Raw genomic sequence first — 20,947 nt, 5'->3', positions numbered from 1 at the left:
TGTGTGTGTGTGTGTGTGGCGGGCCGCCAGTTGAGTATCTCTGGTCTAGTCTGTCCGGCGCCATCTGAACATTTATTCAACTTTTCTTAACTACTGGAAATTACCCTGTTAGACCTTAGTGAAATATGCTTCACAGAGTGTTTACATTTCCCTCCTGTCTAGCGAACATTTAATCAATGCAAACAATTGTTTGCAAGCCGTTCCTAACTGATGAAGGAGGTGAGACACACACAGCAGCATTGTGTTGAATGACATGGTAGTTGGCACAATTGCAGTGGGTCTGTGGGGATTTATTTGTAATACTAATAATAATAATAATAATAGTAATAATAATAATAAAAAAATAAGGATCAACACAATTTATTTGTCCACATAATGACCATTATATGAAAGGAAAAGCAGCCCACAAATGACAGCCAATGAGAAAAGGAGAACATAATGATATTAAGACTGAATAATGATATCACAACAGTCTCATGCTAAACACTCTCCTGTTGGACTCTACATGTGTATCAATATTCTTTCTAGTCATTAGTTGATAGTGTTTCTTTGTTCCCTCTGTATTCAGAGCAGAGAGAGAGTATGATGATTCAACAGAGAGTGAGAAAAGGAGCAAATATTGATGGTTAAGACTGAATAATGACAACACTACAGTGTTATCCTAATATAATTTAAAATGCGATATTATCCTCTAAATCAGCTTCAAACAGCCCAAATTTTCCGGCCGGCGCCCTTCGGACGCCGGCATCAGTGGGGCCCATACTATGTCCTGTCATGGGGCCCAAAATCCCTGGCGGCGCCCCTGTGTGTGTGTGTGTGTGTAAATTACATGCAGGGGGGGACGCAGTAGTACTGAGCAGGCTGGAACAGATGACAGTAACTGTACAGGCTGGAAAGTGAGCTTTGATAGGCAGAAATCTTAAACAGCAAGTAATCATTGTAAATGACTGCTAAATTATATTCATATTGCCTTAATATGCAGTAGTTTTTATTTGTTTACTGTTACATGGATTATAATGGCAGATGATGTAGCGCTCCAGCGCCGCCTTGTGGCTTCTCCCGCGATTAGTTTGAGAGACTTCTCCTGGTGCATTGTGGGATATTTCCTCATTCTCTCACAGACTCGCAGCAGACAGGCACGGTTGCAGCCAGGGCGCCAGGACTATATTTTGCATCATAGAAGGTAGGCTACGGTAAAAGAGTTGAAACTAAACTGGTTGTGCATTTCGTTTGTAACTTGTGAACCATTTTATTTAGTCACTTACCTTGTTGCTTCTGCATTGTCCGTGTTTGTTATCTCAAATAGCTCCAAGCCAAGAAGCACAGCACCTAAAGCGCATGCTAGCCAGGAGGGCTGATGTCCGACACTCGAGGTATGTAAATATTGAATTCATGCATTACTAGTGGAATTGGGTCATATATGAGTAACACTGTATGTTGAATTGGCTCGCTTAAAAGCAGTGGATTTCATCAAACTGTGAACATACATGTTTTCGACTGGCTGCTTGCTTGGTCACAGCAATGCATTACAAAGGACTACAAAACCCCGCCTTCACCTCATTCAAACCAAGCCTCACAACCCGCACCTGAACCATCTGTACTACAATGGGCGGGGCGTCGGTGAGTTTAAAGGTGTGAGGTCACCGGCGCTATATAAACAGCTGTTTACAGTTGTTTTCTGTCTCTTTAGACCTCCGCCCAGCTGTGATCACCAAAGAGACGGTTTCTACGGACATTCCAGGACAATAGACCAGGAGGACTAGGCCTCTGATCAAGATTTATTTGTGATCCGATCCAGTCTACAAACTGCGCACAAGCAAGGACAACTTTGGAAACGCAAAGACTCCAAGTAAGGCTGAATCATCTGGCAGAACTAAATTAGCCTTATTGTTAGATATATAGTGTGAATACTGATCATATGGAATTATCTTCTATAATCTGAGGACGATAGTGATGATGATCTCCTTTGTTATGCCTCCGCCGGGCGAAGCCAGGCCGAAGGCATTATGGATCCGGGTTGTCCGTCCGTACGGCCGTCCGTACGGATGTCCGTCCGTACGTCCGTCCGTACGGATGTTTGTTAACGCCATATCTGAGGAACGCCTTGACGGAATTTCATCAGATTCGCCTTAAACATTCACTTAGGCTCAAGGATGATCTGATTAGATTTTGGTGGTCAAAGGTCAAAGGTCAAGGTCACTATGACCTCTCGAACGCCATTTTCAAGCTTGTTAACGCGATATCTGAGGAACGCCTGGACGGAATTTCATCAGATTCGCCTTAAACATTCACTTAGGCTCAAGGATGATCTGATTAGATTTTGGTGGTCAAAGGTCAAAGGTCAAGGTCACTGTGACCTCTCGAACGCCATTTTCAAGCTTGTTAACGCGATATCTGAGGAACGCCTGGACGGAATTTCATCAGATTCGCCTTAAACATTCACTTAGGCTCAAGGATGATCTGATTAGATTTTGGTGGTCAAAGGTCAAGGTCACTGACCTCTCGAACGCCATTTTCAAGCTTGTTAACGCGATATCTGAGGAACGCCTGGACGGAATTTCATCATATTCGCCTTAAACATTCACTTAGGCTCAAGGATGATCTGATTAGATTTTGGTAGTCAAAGGTCAAAGGTCAAGGTCACTGTGACCTCTCGAACGCCATTTTCAAGCTTGTTAACGCGATATCTGAGGAACGCCTGGACGGAATTTCATCAGATTCGCCTTAAACATTCACTTAGGCTCAAGGATGATCTGATTAGATTTTGGTGGTCAAAGGTCAAAGGTCAAGGTCACTGTGACCTCTCGAATGCCATTTTCAAGCTTGTTAACGCGATATCTGAGGAACGCATGGATGGAATTTCATCAGATTCGCCTTAAACATTCACTTAGGCTCAAGGATGATCTGATTAGATTTTGGTGGTCAAAGGTCAAGGTCACTGTGACCTCTCGAACGCCATTTTCAAGCTTGTTAACGCGATATCTGAGGAACGCCTGGACGGAATTTCATCAGATTCGCCTTAAACATTCACTTAGGCTCAAGGATGATCTGATTAGATTTTGGTGGCCAAAGGTCAAGGTCACTGTGACCTCTCGAACGCCATTTTCAAGCTTGTTAACGCGATATCTGAGGAACGCCTGGACGGAATTTCATCAGATTCGCCTTAAACATTCACTTAGGCTCAAGGATGATCTGATTAGATTTTGGTGGTCAAAGGTCAAAGGTCAAGGTCACTGTGACCTCTCCAACGCCATTTTCAAGCTTGTTAACGCGATATCTGAGGAACGCCTGGACGGAATTTCATCAGATTCGCCTTAAACATTCACTTAGGCTCAAGGATGATCTGATTAGATTTTGGTGGTCAAAGGTCAAAGGTCAAGGTCACTGTGACCTCTCGAACGCCATTTTCAAGCTTGTTAACGTGATATCTGAGGAACGCCTGGAGGGAATTTAATCAGATTCGCCTTAAGCATTCACTTAGGCTCAAGGATGATCTGATTTGATTTTGGTGGTCAAAGGTCAAAGGTCAAGGTCACTGTGACCTCTCGAACGCCATTTTCAAGCTTGTTAACGCGATATCTGAGGAACGCCTGGATGGAATTTCATCAGATTCGCCTTAAACATTCACTTAGGCTCAAGGATGATCTGATTTGATTTTGGTGGTCAAAGGTCAAAGGTCAAGGTCACTGTGACCTCTCGAACGCCATTTTCAAGCTTGTTAACGCGATATCTGAGGAATGCCTGGACGGAATTTCATCAGATTCACCTTAAACATTCACTTAGGCTCAAGGATGATCTGTTTAGATTTTGGTGGTCAAAGGTCAAAGGTCAAGGTCACTGTGACCTCTCAAACGCCATTTTCAAGCTTGTTAACGCGATATCTGAGGAACGCCTGGACGGAATTTCATCAGATTCGCCTTAAACATTCACTTAGGCTCAAGGATGAACTGATTCCATTTTGGTTATCAAAGGTCAAAGGTCAAGGTCACAGTGACCTAACAAATGCCATTTTCAAGCTCGGTAACGCCATATCTCAGTAACACATTGACTAAATTTCTTCACATTTGGCTCAAATATCCAATTCTGCACAGAAACGCCTTGATGCAATTTCTTCCTATTTGGCTCCAACATCCACTTGGACTCAAGAATGAACTAATGGCGGAGGCATAAGTCCGCGTTGCGGTCGTTCTAGTTTATTGAGTAGCCTAATGATACAAGTTTATAAGGCATCTCTCTCTTGATCTCCGTTATTAGACGTGATCCCAAATTCTCTCATGTCCAACTTAGTGATTCAGCTCAATCATTCGAGAAAACCAAGGCTGTCGCTGTCGGAGCCTTGATTTATGACCCTTTGTTCTCTCGCACACACACACACACACACACACACACACACACACACACACACACACACACACACACACACACACACACACACAGTAACAAACTTGAGTTGTTTTGATTCATTCTGTTTGATATCATTAAATTAATACAATACATCTCATTCATATTCTGCTTGGTGTCTTTCATTGATGAGAATCACTTTTATTGCCACAATATGCAAGATTACATACATTACATTTGTCTGCATTCATTGAAATGGTCCTCTGCTATTTAAGAACTCACAAATCTTCAACCTTTAGATTGCTAATATTTGTATATCTTCAAAACTATGTATGCTTATCTCAATAGATTTTAAGCTACATACCATTCGATTTTGAACAATTCCCTAAAGAGTTTGAGATCCCAATTTGTAATTAAATTGTATACTTAATTTAACCCTGCTGTATATCTACAGAGCTCCTTGGTGGGGGGACAGACATCTGGTGTAGGAGGGGAGGAGCATTGTCCAAATGAATTCTCCAGAAGAGGTGAGAACAATATCACTGTTGTATCACTGATGTTGCAACACACACACACACACTGTGTCCCCCTGTCCTAATTCTTTCTTTATGTCTTCCTTTATGGAAACAGAGAAACACCAAGAGACCCAAACGCATTCACACTGGAGAGAAGCCCTACCACTGTGACCAATGTGGGAGCAGTTTCAGATACTTAAGTGCCCTAAAAACACATCAACGCATTCACACTGGAGAGAAGCCCTACCACTGTGACCAATGTGGGAGCAGTTTCAGTCAGTTAAGTGGCCTAAAAACACATCAACGCATTCACACTGGAGAGAAGCCCTACCACTGTGACCAATGTGGGAGCACTTTCAGTCACTTAAGTCCCCTAAAAACACATCAACGCATTCACACTGGAGAGAAGCCCTACCACTGTGACCAATGTGGGAGCACTTTCAGTCAGTTAGGTCACCTAAAAAGACATCAACGCATTCACACTGGAGAGAAGCCCTACCACTGTGACCAATGTGGGAGCAGTTTTAGTCGGTTAGGTAACCTAAAAACACATCAACGCATTCACACTGGAGAGAAGCCCTACCACTGTGACCATTGTGAGAGAAGTTTCACTGACCCAAGTAACCTAACAATACACAAACGCATTCACACTGGAACGGGCTACTGGTGTGACCGCTGTAAGAAAATGTTCACCCATTCATCTAATCTGAAGAGACACCGCTGCATCTAACTTGCTGAAGAGCACCTCCACTGTCTGCAGGCGGAAGAAACTTGCTAGAATGTAAACGTCAATGTAAAAATGTCATTACAAAGTAAATGGATATTTTTTTCTTGAGTGCATATTAAAGGCACAGTGAATGTAAACCCCATCTCTTCCGTGTATTCCTTATAGCCTGGCATTTACTAAAGGTACTTAAAGTCACGACAAGCATTACCCATGACATTAATAATCTGTGGCAGCACATTTGAATATTAATGTCTTCATCTAACGTTGAATTGATGATCAAGTTTAACAATTAAACTTTATTGTTATTTGGTTGTCGAGCTTGCTGGGTCAAAGTGAGGCAATCCTTTTGGGTGGAATAAATGTTTTGTACCACCGTGTGGCAGTTACCTGCAATGGGACTGCTGCAGGTGTAGCAGTAGCACAAGTTTGGTTAGCTACCTGTGTGAGCCTTATTGCCTTATTAGCCTTATTGTTAAGGCTAATAGCCTTGTTGTTGAACAAACACCATTTGAACATCACACAACATCCACATGTTTATCTGAGTGAGCTATAGCCCACTTCCTCTTGCAATGTTTTCATATTGTAGCTTCAAACCTTGTTCTGTGGATTTTTTCACATTTTTTTACATTTTTCCAAGCTTTGTCTGGGAGAAGGCCCACAGACTTTTTGAAAAACCCTGCTATAGAGTGATGTAAACACGAGACCATGCCATTGTGAACCCTTCCTTGCTCATACAGGCAGACTTTATTCAGTGTGCAGAGGATGGGAGTGGCTATAACATGTTTATTTGAAAGGGTAACTTCCAGCACGTTTGCGTGTGGCTGCATCGGCTTCAGCGTTGATCTCCTACATGCAAATGAACAACAGTGACAAAGCAGGAAGAAGGAGGAGTCTCCTGGTGTGCCCTGAGGAGAGAAACGTGTACATCATTAGCTGTCTTACGGTACATTCATTCATATGCATCAAAGCTCATGTTTTGCCTCCGTTTGTCTGCATGTGTGTCTGTCAGCGGGATTATGGAAAAACTACTTGGAAGATTTCTTGAGAAAGGGTGTAGCATGGGCCAAGGAAGAACCCATTATATTTTGGAGCTGATCCGGGGCGGGTCAATGGAAAAGGGGCCTTAGCTAGGGATGGGAAGGTTCGGGGTTCAAGGGGGTGGTTAGGGCGAGTGGCTGGGGGGATGTGGGGGCGGGTCAGGGTTCTGATCTGACTCACAACACTTTCATATGGTAGCAGACTGCCTTGGCAGAGGCCTGCGCTCTGAGTGCCATTCTATAAGGCATTGATTGAATCCATACGAGCTGCAACAGGCAAAAAATGTCAAATTCAAGATGAACACTTTATAATATATGACACTGAATTTAGAAAATATGCATAAATATTGCATTCATTTCTTGCTATTTTAAATGAGCTGTGTCGTAATTTTATCAGACAGTTGAAGAGGTTTGAAAACTATTCAATTATAGACTCTTATAGTTATAGATTAAGATGACTTAAATAATTGATAGATACAGTAGCCTAATATCCATATTTCTTGATGAACAAAAATCTGAAACATACACAGCAAAATTGGCAGTATTGATTTAACTTGGAGTGTAAAAAAAATCTGGATTATGCTGGTGTTTAAATTCACACGCATCATTTGATAGCTTTGAACAGCTGCCGGCCCCAGGGCCATATCGGCTCTATCAGTCGACAAACAACTCTCCAGTCAGCACTTGTCAACTCCAAATAATTGTCCCTGAGAAAATCGACAGTTATTAATTAAGTAAGTAAGCAATTATACACACCACGGCCTGTATAATTTTGTAATTTTCAACAATACTGGAAAGGGCACTAGGAAATTTGCTGTGTAATGTTAAAGCTCCACTACCATCAGCGTTGACGTTCTCCCTGCTCCACAGAGTGCGTTCACTTTAGAATGGATTCACCAGAATCAGTTGAACTTATTCCAATGCAGGAGAACGTGTGCGTCAACCATCGGGAACTGAACCTCGGTGATGTTTTTTTCACTTGGAGGCAGCCATCAGACACAAAGCACAAGCAGTGGAGCATATTTGATGGCTGTAGTGGAGCAGAGCCGTAAGGGGCAGCTATAGTCCACAGTGTGTTTGGTCTGACATCTGCTGCATAGGAACATACCTGACTGACTCCATCCACTCGTTGGTGCTGAAGTGACGGTATCTAAAGAAACAACCACAACCCACGTTATTACATCTCACACGTCTTTATGAACTCAATGGAAACATCTCAGCCCCACTTTTCATCAGTGTTGTGCAAGTTCACACTTCATAAGAGCCAGCTCAAAGTTCACTTCACTTCACACAGATTACAATGAACTAGTTCACGTTCAAAGTTCACAGTCCCAAAAAATGAACAGTTCGAGTTAATTTCTTCAGTTTTTTTTAAGAAAAAAAATAAAGTATAATTTATTGCATAAATTAAATGCATAAAGTATAGCTCCAGATACTCTATGCAAATGAGGTCCATGCCCCGCGCCTCCTTGAACTTGTATACGATCTTTTTTACACGAACCGTTGTAAACCCAAAACAAAGGCAGAGGGAGACAGGCCTAGTGTAGGCATCAAATGCGATCAGAAACACATTTCGCTGAGTGGTTTCCAGATAGGAAGAGAACGTTTCAAATTTGACAGCATTTTTCCATGCATCAAGATGCTGTTCGTCCAATCCGTGTGGCCCTGATTGGACGAACGCTGTTGTTCGTCCAATCAGGTGCAACAAGGAACAAACATTGAAGTCCGCCTACAAACGTGCAGTCCCGTAGAGCAGGGCGGCCCCTAGTGTGGACTAGGGCTGCACAATTAATCGTATTTTCATCATCATCGCAATATGAACATGCGCAATAAACACATCGCAAAGACTGCCTGAAACGCAATCAATAACAAAAGTGGCTTTCGGCTTTATTTACATGTGTCATGCATTCCCACTCAGCATCTGATCATTTTGTCTTGTGTTGTAAATCCAGCGTACACCTTTCCCTTGCAACAGTGCGCTCCGTCCCTCTGCCAAAGCCCAAACATGCTGTGTGTAGTTTCAGCTAGAGTCAGTGTGTATTTCATTTCTTTATTCAGTGGGCATCGGCTATGTTTGGGGTCTATGTTAACATTATTAAAGCAGAAAGACATAGGAACTGTATAGCTAATATGCATACTTTAATATTTGTTTATTTCTCGCAAGTCGTATCGGGATCGCTATATTGAACAATGTTATCGCACATCGCAGATTTGCCTCATATCGTGCAGGCCTAGTGTGGACACATACCGTAACTCTCACGAGAATTAACCACGCTCACTGTCACGTTGATTAGTTGCAAACGGTTGCGTTCAGTTAACCGTCCCCCAAAATATCAGCTTGTTCAATGAACGACGATGCTCCTTCAGCGCATTCCACGCACAACACTGCTCATCGTCACACTCACCCGTCGTCATGGCCAGCTCGACGCTGTAGTCGGTGAACTCGTGGCGCTTGCTCACGGAACAAACGTGGACCCCGAAGTCCTCCATCTTGACCTCTTGGACAGTCAGAGCGATGCTGCCGGGGCTGTAGGCGATGGCGTAGCCCGCGGTGCAGTTCTGGAAGGCCTTGTGCTTGATGTAGTGGCACAGCAGCTGGTTGCGCGGGCTCCTCCACTGCACAGAGAGCTGCGTGACGCGGGTGTGGTCCTCATAGTGGTAGGCACACGGCAGGGTGACCCGCTGACCGGGCTGGGAGAGCACTCTCACCACGCTGCCTGGAGAGAGGAGTGATGGGAGACCAGAGCGTGAACGTGGGATGGATGGTGGCACAAATATTTAGTAATAATATTCATATTATTTAAAGGTGAAAACAGTGCCATTTAAAGGTCCCATTCCATGTAAAGTTGATTCCCATTGCCTCTTTGGCCATGTTCACATTACAGGCAAATCCGATTTGCTGCTAAAGTCATTAATCATTATTATCTTGATTGGTTTCCCAAATCTGATTTGGGAGTGTGTCCACACTGCACTGCCACAAATCTGATTTGGGCAAGTGTTCAAGTCGGATCTGTGTGTCCAGATACAATGAGCCAACATACAATGTTTCTGGCAGTGTTTGCATGTCTGCTCTCTGCTCTTCAAGTCCCCGCCCCCCTGCAAAAGACACTCTCAAATCTGATTTGGGTGATCAGCGCGTCCACATTGAAGACACATCAGTCGAAAGCAGATTGGAAACTACCTCCATATGTGGTTTGGGACAAGTGACACAAATCAGACTTGGAGCGTCCAGACTCATAAAACCAATCTGGATAGAATCATTAATAGGTCACTAAAGTTCACAAATGAGATTTGGCCTCCTTGTGTGAACATGGCCTTTGATATCAGGGGACACAGTAAACATTCAAGTCATTCTCTCTCCATATTACTGCAAGTCATCAGTATTTTCTGGACTTACCCTCTCCAACCACATGTGACAAAACCAGACCCAAGCACAGTGCTGCCGTCCAACTGTGTTCCAGGAATCTTGTTCTCCACATTTGGCGATAGATGGATTCTAAACGTTTCAATATTTACATGTACATTATTTGGACGATCAAGATCCTGCACGGGGCACACAACAAACTTCAGAAGTGACGCCGCTGCCTCTTCTCCACTTTTGTTTTGAATATCACCTTACATGCCGTGACACGAGTTATTAGTGTACTGAATCTATGGTTACCGGGCATAGGAAGGCCCCGAAGGGTTTTAGGCTGTCATTTGATCCTTTCAAATCAGAAGCCATCGTTCTGTTTGTGCAATCGTCCTGCAGTGTTTGTGCATAAATTGAACTGGTATACATCGCTAACATGGCAGAAAAATATGTTATTTTCTTTTTCTTTTTCTCATGTGAACCGTATCCATATTTTCTATCCATATATCCTATTTTTGCATCTTACTTACTGCATTTTACTTGTTGTAAAATTGAAAACTTAATAAATATATTGTTAAAAAGAAACATGGCAGAAATCATTTTAATGTCAATGGGTGCCATTTACAAATACAGTTTACAGTGTACAGAAATAATTCATTTTAGCCAAAAAGTCCCATGTTTATAACATCCAAAACATTATGCACAAGAGAAAAACACATCCTGTACACTGGCAGAATCCTACCGTCTATTTAGATATATGCACAAATACTCGCGCCCACGCACGCACGCACGCGCACGCGCACGCGCACGCGCACGCGCACACGCACACACACACACACACACACACACACACACACACACACACACACACACACACACACACACACACACACACACACACACACACACACACACACACACACACACACACACACACACACACACACACACACACACACAGAGTCAGTGCAGGCCTCATTCACCGTGAACTTTCCTCAAAACCCACTTTTACACTCACCGTTTTCACACAGATTCTGACATTCACCAATGTTTTCTTGTTTGGCAGTTAGGTAAGAACAGACTATGCACACTCAAGAGCACACTTGCGCACATTTGAGTGCCGACATGCTTGTGCAAAACAATTATTGTTATTGCATTTTCTTCCATTCTACTTTTTTTTTTAATCATTTCTAATATTTTTTTAAATAATTGTCATTATTTTACAAAGCATAGGACCTTTCATAAGAACAAATGTAAGAAAAAATGTAGGGAAAATATTGATGAATGAGGCCCAATCTCTTCAAGTGAATTTACATGTGCTCCATGACATACAGTACTGCAACACTGAACATTCCATCATCAGAATACTTTACATCGCCTGGCTATAAGCTCCGTTTAGTGTTTAGCTTTTGGAGTACATGAGCAGTAACGTTAATCCATTACTTTTGGGCAAACGGGAAACCAGGTCTCATGAGATCCACCTCTGTTGCTTTGGACACCACAGTCAGTTGTCAGGTGACGGCTTATTCCCTGGTCCTGTGTTTCAACTGGGCCTGAAGCAGCACCTCAAAAGCCCTACTGTGAACTTGTGAAGGACAAACCGATATCACATTATGCACTGAGACACATAAAAAGACCACCACTGTACAAATACATGTCATATTTTACAGTTGTTTGTTTTTCTTCTTCTGCGTTCTTTTGCTTGTGCCTTCCTTAGTGGCTGGTGGTGCTGCTGGAGGTCACTGGATGCCTCTGAATAAACACATGGCAAACACCATGGCACAGAGCTGGGGAGAGAAAAAGACAGGCATCCTGAAGTGAAAAAACATTACATTAATTATTACATTATTTATCAAAGGGAGATCACATAAAATAGCCTAAATGTGTGTGTTTTGATGAAAGGGCTAGTTCATAGATACAGTAGTATTGGGGGATTTGACTGTTTTTCCCACTTTCCCAGAATGCCTTCAGACAGACCCTTTTCATAGTCTGAAGCTATCTTCTCTCAATTGTTCAAATAACATAATCATGATCCCAGAGGCATCCAGGAATTTAGTGAAACTATGGTAAGCAAGTAAACTGGGGTGGGGGTCGGGGAGGGGCTTGTTCCCGAGCTTTGTCTGAGGGGGAGGCCCCCTAGCCTGGGTAAACCCAGCCTCCACGTGACCTGCTCTCAGACCTGCTCTCAGTCACTAGAGAGCAGGTCTGAGAGCAGGTCACGTGGAGGCTGGGTTTACCCAGGCTAGAGGCCCCCAGCCTCAGACTTTGAAAACCCCTGGGTCTCTATAGTATACCAATCTACACTCTGAACTGTCCCGAAAGACACAAAGACACACACACACACACACACACACACACACACACACACACACACACACACACACACACACACACACACACACACACACACACACACACACACACACACACACACACACACACACACACACACACACACACACACACACACACACAGACAAGACAGAAGACCAACAAGTAGGTTAGCTTGCAAACAGTGAATTGTATTTAGATTCAGACAAAGGAAGGAGTGTGGGAGCGTACCTCAATAGTCAGCACCACGATGGCCAGAGCTCCTGCCATGTAGATGTAGGTCTCAAAGTAGTGGACCATTGCTGAGTAACAGCCCTGTATGGAACACACAGCTATGAGACGTGCAGTTACATCAGGGTAACAGCCCTGTATGGAACACACAGCTATGAGAGGTGCAGTTACATCAGAGCACAGTTACAAACCCAAGCTGAATAACTGTTATATCATCTATGAAAGACTACTGCACTGATATGCTAGCCTGATGTGAAAACCAGGCAAAACATGTGTGTATTTTTTGCACAATGTGTTTTTCTTTCTGTGTATTCACTTGCGCGCGCACGCACACACACACACACACACACACACACACACACACACACACACACACACACACACACACACACACACACACACACACACACACACACACACACATAATTTAACTTGATGATTTAACTTTTTAATTCATAAATTGGAATATGCATATTGGAAAATAAAGACTCAATTTGTACCACTATGATTTGCTTTAACTGATTTCTCACTGGATACTGGAAACTGGCAGCAGGCCTTACACCATAGGATGTTATCATTTTCTCCTCTCTGTCTGAAACTGGCCATCTACCATCTACGGTGGCCCACGGGGGACAGTAGTCGCTCACATTCAGGGGGTGGGGGTAGGCCTACTTGGTTGAAGTGCAAAAAGGGTAGACTACTCCTAATACGCACGCACTGCTCTTTCCTTTTCTATTTCACAGAACCTTTCACTTTGCCACAAACCCCCTGATACACATAGGCTACTACATGTGCATTCACACATTTAAGTGTGTGTGTGTGTGTGTGTGTGTGTGTGTGTGTCTGTGTCACTAATGCATCTTCTCTCCTGACCTTGTGTCTGAAGGCCATGCTGCCGCTCACACACTGCTCCACACTGATGTAGTCCACGTCTCCATGGTAACTGTTCCTCTGGCAACAGGCTTCAGGGACCATGTGACTGGGGCTGAGCAGCCTGAAGAGGCTCTCCTGGAAGTCCTCGGGGCTGCTAACGCCACAGCAATCAAACTGTAAAGAGCAGGACATGACAGGACATGAGACGTCAGTGCCACCACTAAAACACAGACACTCTGACAGTGCTGCACTGTCATGTTGGCAAAGGTTTTGATGATAATGTGGATGGGCTTTTATTGTGAAGGGCTGTCTGTGTGTGAAGTGTGTGTTGGGCTTTTATTGTGAAGGGCTGTGTGTGACATGCGTGTCGGGCTTTTGTATGTGATGAAGGGCGGTGAAATGTGTTGGGCTTTAATTGTGAAGGGCTGTTTCTCACTGATGACATCACAATGGCTCGGGTGACATCAATGATGACATCACTCACTGATGACATTTCGAGTCTCCAATAGTAGAATTCCTAAAGTAACAAGCGTGAATTTGCTATTATGCCAGGCATGTGTGTGTTACTGATGACATCAGTGATGATGTCATCCGTCATCTGGCTGCCTGGCAAAAATATTGCCAGCTGGTTGCCGGCCACTGATGACATCATTTGTAAAGCACTTTGAATTTCCTCTGTGTATGAAATTTGCGATACAGATAAACTTGCCTTGCTTATAAAAGGGTTGTCAGCCAGCTTCCTTCCTTCCTTCAGACATAGCCAGATGTAGGCCGACAGCCATGCCTGGCAATAATTGGAAGATATAATGGGGACTCTGTCAGGGGTAAGATTAAATCGAAGGAGTTCCCCAAGGAAGTGTTTTGGGACCTCTTTTATTTTTTACTTTAGACTAATGACATGAAGCTGCTTGTTCTTCTCCCCCTTTTCTGTACATGGACGACTCCGCCCTTGTTGTTTCACATAAGGATAAGGGCATGGTGAAGGGCTGTCTGAGTGCCGAATTGAATTGTGTAAATAAATGGTTCACAGATAATAGGCTATCTCTCCACTTAGGTAAGACAGAGTCTATTCTCTTTGGAACCAAGGTAAAATAGGGGTTTTGTATGTCTATGACAGCTGATTTGGGACACCTGAGTATTATCCTGATCATGTGATTGTCTCATTCTGCTGGCCTGTGATCATATAGCTGAGGCCACCTGTGTAGTCTACATGTTTAGACCCGATGAAGACCGATGGATCGAAACATGTTGGCATGTTTTTTAATCTATGAGCCATTGGAGTGCCTGGATGTTCCTCCTCGTCCCATACATACACATACGGACAAGACTCTCTTAGAGACGCCTCAGCCCCTAGTGGCCATAAACACCATAAAACCACCACCATAAAAAAGTATTTCAGCTCACCATCAGCACTTCAAGCGCTCAACATGTTGGTTGGTGGACACGCCCCTCCCTAACTTTGCTGTTCCACTGTTACAGAGACCTTCACTGGTGACATCTTCAGAGGATCCACGGTGTTAAAGTAGGGAAACATCCTGTCGGTGAAGGTGTGCGTGAAGGTGTGTATATGTGTCTTACTATCAGGATCAGAGAATGACAGCTTTCCTCTGTTCCAGTCCAGGCTCACTCTGATCCTCTGGGGCTTCTTCTTCACTGAGAGAACGGTGGCTGGATCTGATAGGGAGTGTGCCATCGTACCATCATAAAAAATAAACCTGATTCTCCATAATCCAGAGTGTATGTCTCCCTTCCTCTGGACAGACTCTTCTAAAACACCCAGGCCCCATAATCTACCGTCTCCAACCTCAACATCCCAGCTGTGACTTCCCGAGTTAAAGCCCTCAGAGCCCAGGACACACCTGCACCAGTCGAACCTCTCTGGATTGTCAGGAAGCTGCTGTCTCTCTCCACTTCTCACACTTGTCAGATCTTCAGACAGGATGAGGTTTGTACCGGCAGTGTTTGGGTCCAGAATCACAGGAGTGTAGGAGACCATCTCCTTCATCTTGTCCCAGACTGTGAAGCTCAGGTTGCCCAGGTGTTTGGCCTCATCTATTAGAGCTCCGGAGACCAGCTGTGGATCCTTCAGCAGGGGGCACTGGACTGTAGCCTCGTCGTCCTGCAGGAACGAGAAGTCTTCAGCTCTCGGCTCCTTCTCTATGGCTGAAATAGCTGCTATCTCTCTGGTCATCACCTGCCACTTCTGCTCCTCTTCCTCCCTCAGTGCAGTTAACCTGGCCTCCTCTTCCTCTTGTAGAAACTGGTGAAGCTTCTTAAACTCCTCCTTAATCTGCCTCTCTGTGCATCGGGCTTGGAGCTTAATGTGTTCTGCTGTTTGATCACAGTTCCCTTTAACCTCCTTGAAGAGCTCCAGTTTCTCCTGAAGTTCCTTCTTGTGATGCCATGCAGCTTCATCGATGATTCTGTGGTCGGTGTGTGTTTCAGAATGCAGACAGACAACACACACTGGCTGCTGATGGTCCAGACAGAAGAGCTTGAGTTTCTCAGAGTGCAGACCGCAGAGAAGCTCAGATGCTACTGCAGCTCTCTGATCTCTCTCCGCTAAGAAAGCCTCACACAGATTTTTCAACGCTAAATTACGAGGTGGTTGACTCTGTAAAGATATTTGATTACAAAGTGGACAGTCGTGTATTAGTCTCTCTGTCCAGCAGCTCTGCAGGCAGGCTTTACAGAAACTGTGGCTACATGACAACATGACAGGATCTTTAAAGATGTCACAGCAGACAGTACAGGAGTGAGCCTCCTCGGATCTGGAAGGCATCTTGTCTCTCAGTGAAGCTGAAAACAAAACCGGACAGAATAGATATACTAGAACTTTTGCGTGACAGTTGCTTCTCTGCAATAGATTGAGTTGTCTGGGCTGTGAGCTGTTGTTCCTTTTATAACCTCAGCAGGGAAGGATGTATTTATGACATCACTGATGATGTCATAGCCAGGCATAAAGGCAGACTTGGTAAATGGCCTGCATTTATATAGCCAAGTTCCTTCAATTTATAAAGTAGTGATCAATGATATCAAATGCTTTTGCAGATCAAGTAGAACCATACCACAACATTTACCATCATCGATTTCCCTTTTTATGTAATCGGTGAGATACGACAGGTGAACCCTGATTGTACATCATACATCAGATTATTACTAGAAATATATGTCTATCTGCTCACAAATAATTCTTTCAATAACCTTTGATAAAACCCTGAGTCACACACAGGTATATAATTACCTTGAATAACCTGGTCTTTAATAAAGTGTAAAAAAAAAACCATCAGTCACTGAGTGACATCAGTCACTGATGACATCACAATTGCTCAAGTAACATAATTGAGGATTTATTGCATCACTGATGATGTCACATTGTCTATGACATCATCAGTGTCTGTCATAAATCACTGATACATAGACTGAAAAAAGCTTTAACATTGTTGGATCGAGATTATGCATGACACATTTAGGTTAGGTAGTCATTACTGAAGTGTGCAGACATTATTAGGGTAATTTTTAGTTTGGAAGAAAATGACTGATTTGACAGATTCTCTGGCCAAAGAGGGCTGGTACGTCAGTGATGAGGCGATAGCAGAACTGAAAGGAGCCTCTAAGCCATCATCACTCAATGACATTATTCGTGTTGCACTTGATAGTGATCTTAGACCTATTGGGAGAAAATTTCTACCATCAGAGATCAATAGTGGAAGGGTTGAGAAGCTTGAGGGTCCATGTGTTCTCCAGGTACAGAAGGTGAGGAACATCTCAGCCCCGAAAGACCATGAGGAGTCCCAGGCAGCTCCCAGGATGTTGCGCATACAGATGACGGATGGACATACTACTTGTGTAGGACTGGAGTTTAAACACCTGTCCAAGATTAGTCTTGACACTTCCCCTGGAACAAAGGTAAAGCTCCTTGGTACAGTCCTCATCAAAAATGGTTTGCTACTCCTGGATGACTCAAAAATATCTGTGCTTGGAGGAGAGGTTGATCACATGGTGGAGAAATGGGAACTACAAAGGAGCCTGGCCAAACACAGCAGGAATAATATTGGCGCAGAAGGTAGACCTCCTCCATTTGTGCCATTTGGACAGAAGTGTGTGAGAAAGGAGGAGGTAGACAGCAGAGAATTGGACCAGAGAAAGACCCTCCAGAGTACCACTGTGGTCAAAACTACTGATGAGAATGAGGAGTTTGAAAAGCAGCGGATAGCGACTATTGCGGAGGTGACCAAGACCAAAGAAGGTCCCCGTACATTTGGTGGCGGAGGAAATGCAGGCAGTAACTTAAGCAGTGTTGCTTCTTCCTACCGGGGTCGTAACTCACACCAGCAGCGGAGACGAGAAGACAGGGTTGAAAGAACTGAAAGCAGACAAGATGGGAACTATCGGGAGCTGGTGGACGGGCGTGTTCTGAGAGACATCATGGAGATGGGTTTTAACAGAGAGGCCGCCCGGCAGGCTCTGATGGACAATAACAATAACCCGGAGGTGGCCCTAAACAGCCTGCTCACTGGATCCTCCGGCTGCAGACACAGCGCCGCTGCACCTGGATTCAGCAGGCCCCCACCTAGAGCCAGAGGGAGGGGAAGAGGAAGGTCCAGGAATGAAGATGAGGAGGTGGGAGGAGGGGGAATGCCCTCTGCACCAAGCACTCTCTTTGACTTTCTGGAATCCAAGATGGGAGTTTTATCCATCGACGAGCCAAAGAGCCGGCCAACTCAGAGACACCACGATGGTCAAATGAATTTCTCCAACTCGGACGATTACCCCCACTCTCACAAACCAAGTGCTCCTCATATGACAACAGGCAACAGAGGAACGGCAGGACCTACTCGCTTACACAGGGACACTGACTTTCCCAAGCCTGGCCAGGAGCCTGTGTCAAGCTCCTCAGCTCCCCAAATATCGGCCCCGGCCCAGCAGTCCAAGGGCCAGGAGAGAGGATCGCGTGGCACCTCAGGCAGATGGCAGAATGACAGGAGAGAAATGCGAGATGAGCAAATTTCCTCCCCTTCCTTCCCGTCTTCTTTCACATGGTGTAAAGAAGCACAACAGTGGTCCAGAAGTGGAGATGGCGGGAGCTTGGCTGGGGGTTTTCAACAAGTTGCAAGAGAGAACTCTGTATCTGAACTGTCTCGTAGGAGAGGGGCAAAATACAATGGACCCAGTTCTAAACCAAGCATTTCTGCGGGCAATGAATGAGATGGCAGAGGAGGTTATTATCGGACAGACAACGGAATGTAAAAACCCAACAGCACCAGGAGAAACAGAAAGGGGAAGATTGACCGGACGAATATGGACCACCTTGACCGTCAAAGGGATAGTGAGCCATTGAACCTTAACTCAAGGGCGGAAGATGAGTGACCAGCCAGGTGTCTCGGACCACCCCCTCTACCGATCTGGGGAGAGTTGTCGACTAGCACCATGCTTCCTCCGATACATGTCAGCTGCTTCTTTAGGGCGTAGCGCGTGGAAAGATCGCGCTATTCCCCCCAGTTCCCCTCCCCACAGACGCCCCGACCGACCAGAGGAGGCACTGGTGCAACGACCAGGAGGACTCATACCCCCACCGGCTTCCCACCCGCAGACACGGCCAATTGTACTTGTAGGAACGTCTGACCAAGCCGGACGTACCGCTACCGGGAATTGAACCGTTACCCGGGTCGCTGCGGTGGTAGGCGAGTGCTTTTACCTCTCTACACTACCCAGATGCCCCGACAAGGCACGAACTCGACATCACATCGCTGAGCGCGAAAATATGCTAGGCTACTTGATGAATTACATTAAAAAAATATATATTAAAAATGTTCCTGCAAATGCAGTGGTCAAGTTCAAGTTTTGTAATTGTTTTATCCGTTCATAATTATTTTATAAATATTACTGTAAAATCTGCAAGAAATAGGACTAGCTGCCTAATAGGCACTACTGTATAGTCTACCTACCTGCTGTGGTTCTGATTTACTTTCATGAAAAAAAAGTCCCCCCCCCCTCGGTCTTTCCCACAAATCGCACCCTGCATACATCTATCCGTTAGTAATTCTGTACATTTTCCAACGGAAAACAGCCTTAGACTCTGTGTCTTGTGGGATTTCATTTTGTCGCACTAAATTCATGCCAGAGCCCTGAACAAATAGACAGACAGACAGACAGACAGACAGACAGTCAGACAGACAGACAGACAGACAGACAGACAGACAGTCAGATAGATAGACAGACAGACAGACAGACAGACAGACAGACAGACAGTCAGATAGATAGACAGACAGGCAGACAGACAGACAGACAGACAGACAGACAGACAGACAGACAGACAGACAGACAGACAGTCAGATAGATAGACAGACAGACAGACAGACAGACAGACAGACAGACAGACATATCACCAATTATTAGTAGTATAGGATAGTAGAATAGAGGTACACAAAAACAAAAGCAGGAAGATCAGTGCTTCACCGTGGTCATGATGGCGTTCCATGTGGACGTGAAGACGTCGGTGTTGTTGTGGCCTTGGTAGTGACGCTTCAGCTCTCTGGTGAAGTACTGTCTGGTCAGCTGCACAGAGGCACAATTCAGTTCAGGTCACTTCAATTCAGGAAAAACACATTTGAATACAGAAATAAAAACGGCACAAAAATTCATAACTTAAAGGAATAGTTCACCCCAAAATGGAAATTCAGTCATAATCTCCCCCCCCCCCCCCCACATCAGTCGAAACTTCACAGGACCACTAAACACACAGGGCCTTTGGGGGTGGTGCGCCAAAAACAAATCCTCTATGCAGGAGAAACCCTGATAATGATTACGGTGCTCCTCCACTTTTGCTTGCTAATCATGAGAATTGATCTGGGTGACATTACTTACATGCTCCCGGAAGAGGAAAGCCAAGATGGCTGCTGCCAGCTCAGCCAGGAAGATGAAGAGAATGAGCATGAAGAACTGAGTTACGTGAATGAAGAAAGAAAGAAAGAGTCAAAAACAATGTCTGCTTGACCCGCAGGCTTATATAGATATCCAGATAATTGAAACAACCACTAGATGTGTACTTTAAAAAAAGTAGGTTAATACATGTGGAAAAACACTCATTACACTGTAAACAAATCAAATAATGAAAATTAAATATTTGCTACGACAGTGAAGTTAGACGCAAATGCATTGACGGTGTGGCAGTCATAAGGATGCAGCCATACCTAGATGTTTGAACTGAAGTTACATTCAACGCCTCTAGGTGGCTCACTTGCACTGTCTTACTGTGGTCGTGCACCCGTTACAGACAAGTTAGTTTAGCCAGTTTTGTAGAACAGTTTCCACCTTTTTAGGCTTATATGAGCCCTTTAAAACAAATTGATAATTTATTATATGAAGTAGTATCAACCTGATGTAAGATACAGTATATATGGGAATAGGGTATTTTAACTCAAACCATTTTCGACCTGGAACCCTGCTTTCAAACCATTTTCTACCGACACCAATCGACACCAAATATCAACTCCAAAAGCATCCAAATGATGTCCTTTTCAACATATTGACACTCGCA

General features: G+C 44.3%; 1 protein-coding gene, 1 long non-coding RNA gene and 1 pseudogene across 4 annotated transcripts in view; 2 read left to right on the top strand and 1 right to left on the bottom strand.

Annotated features, from left to right (window-relative positions):
* Positions 1–1,323: 1,323 nt before the first annotated feature.
* LOC310791414 lies at positions 1,324–5,562 on the top strand. Its single transcript, XR_014553441.1, has 4 exons — positions 1,324–1,373; positions 1,691–1,849; positions 4,796–4,868; positions 4,972–5,562. It is a non-coding gene; the product is annotated as an uncharacterized lncRNA (long non-coding RNA).
* A 6,149-nt stretch (positions 5,563–11,711) lies between these two features.
* Positions 11,712–20,947, bottom strand: part of LOC310791368 (tetraspanin-18B-like) — a gene marked incomplete at its 3' end in the record, with an annotated part of 11,538 nt that continues 2,302 nt past the window's right edge. The window contains exons 3-7 of one of the 2 annotated variants that reach the window (XM_083653061.1): positions 20,275–20,349; positions 19,867–19,965; positions 13,408–13,581; positions 12,535–12,618; positions 11,712–11,759 (exon numbers count right to left, since the gene is read on the bottom strand). In XM_083653061.1, coding sequence (XP_083509187.1) covers positions 11,712–11,759; positions 12,535–12,618; positions 13,408–13,581; positions 19,867–19,965; positions 20,275–20,349 — 480 coding nt within the window. Of the gene's footprint in view, positions 11,760–12,534; positions 12,619–13,407; positions 13,582–14,860; positions 16,207–19,866; positions 19,966–20,274; positions 20,350–20,947 lie in introns of those variants that run through there. The other variant, XM_083653060.1, reaches the window with a different exon arrangement.
* LOC310791085 (tudor domain-containing protein 3 pseudogene) lies at positions 16,942–18,777 on the top strand (annotated as a pseudogene). Its single transcript has 2 exons — positions 16,942–18,449; positions 18,669–18,777. The product of its transcript is annotated as a tudor domain-containing protein 3 pseudogene (transcript).

Source organism: Poromitra crassiceps (genome assembly GCF_964638095.1).
Source record: "Poromitra crassiceps genome assembly, chromosome: 16".
NCBI lineage: Eukaryota > Metazoa > Chordata > Actinopteri > Beryciformes > Melamphaidae > Poromitra > Poromitra crassiceps.
The sequence above is the reverse complement of the archived record's forward strand: the minus strand, read 5'-3'. Positions and strand labels throughout refer to the sequence as shown.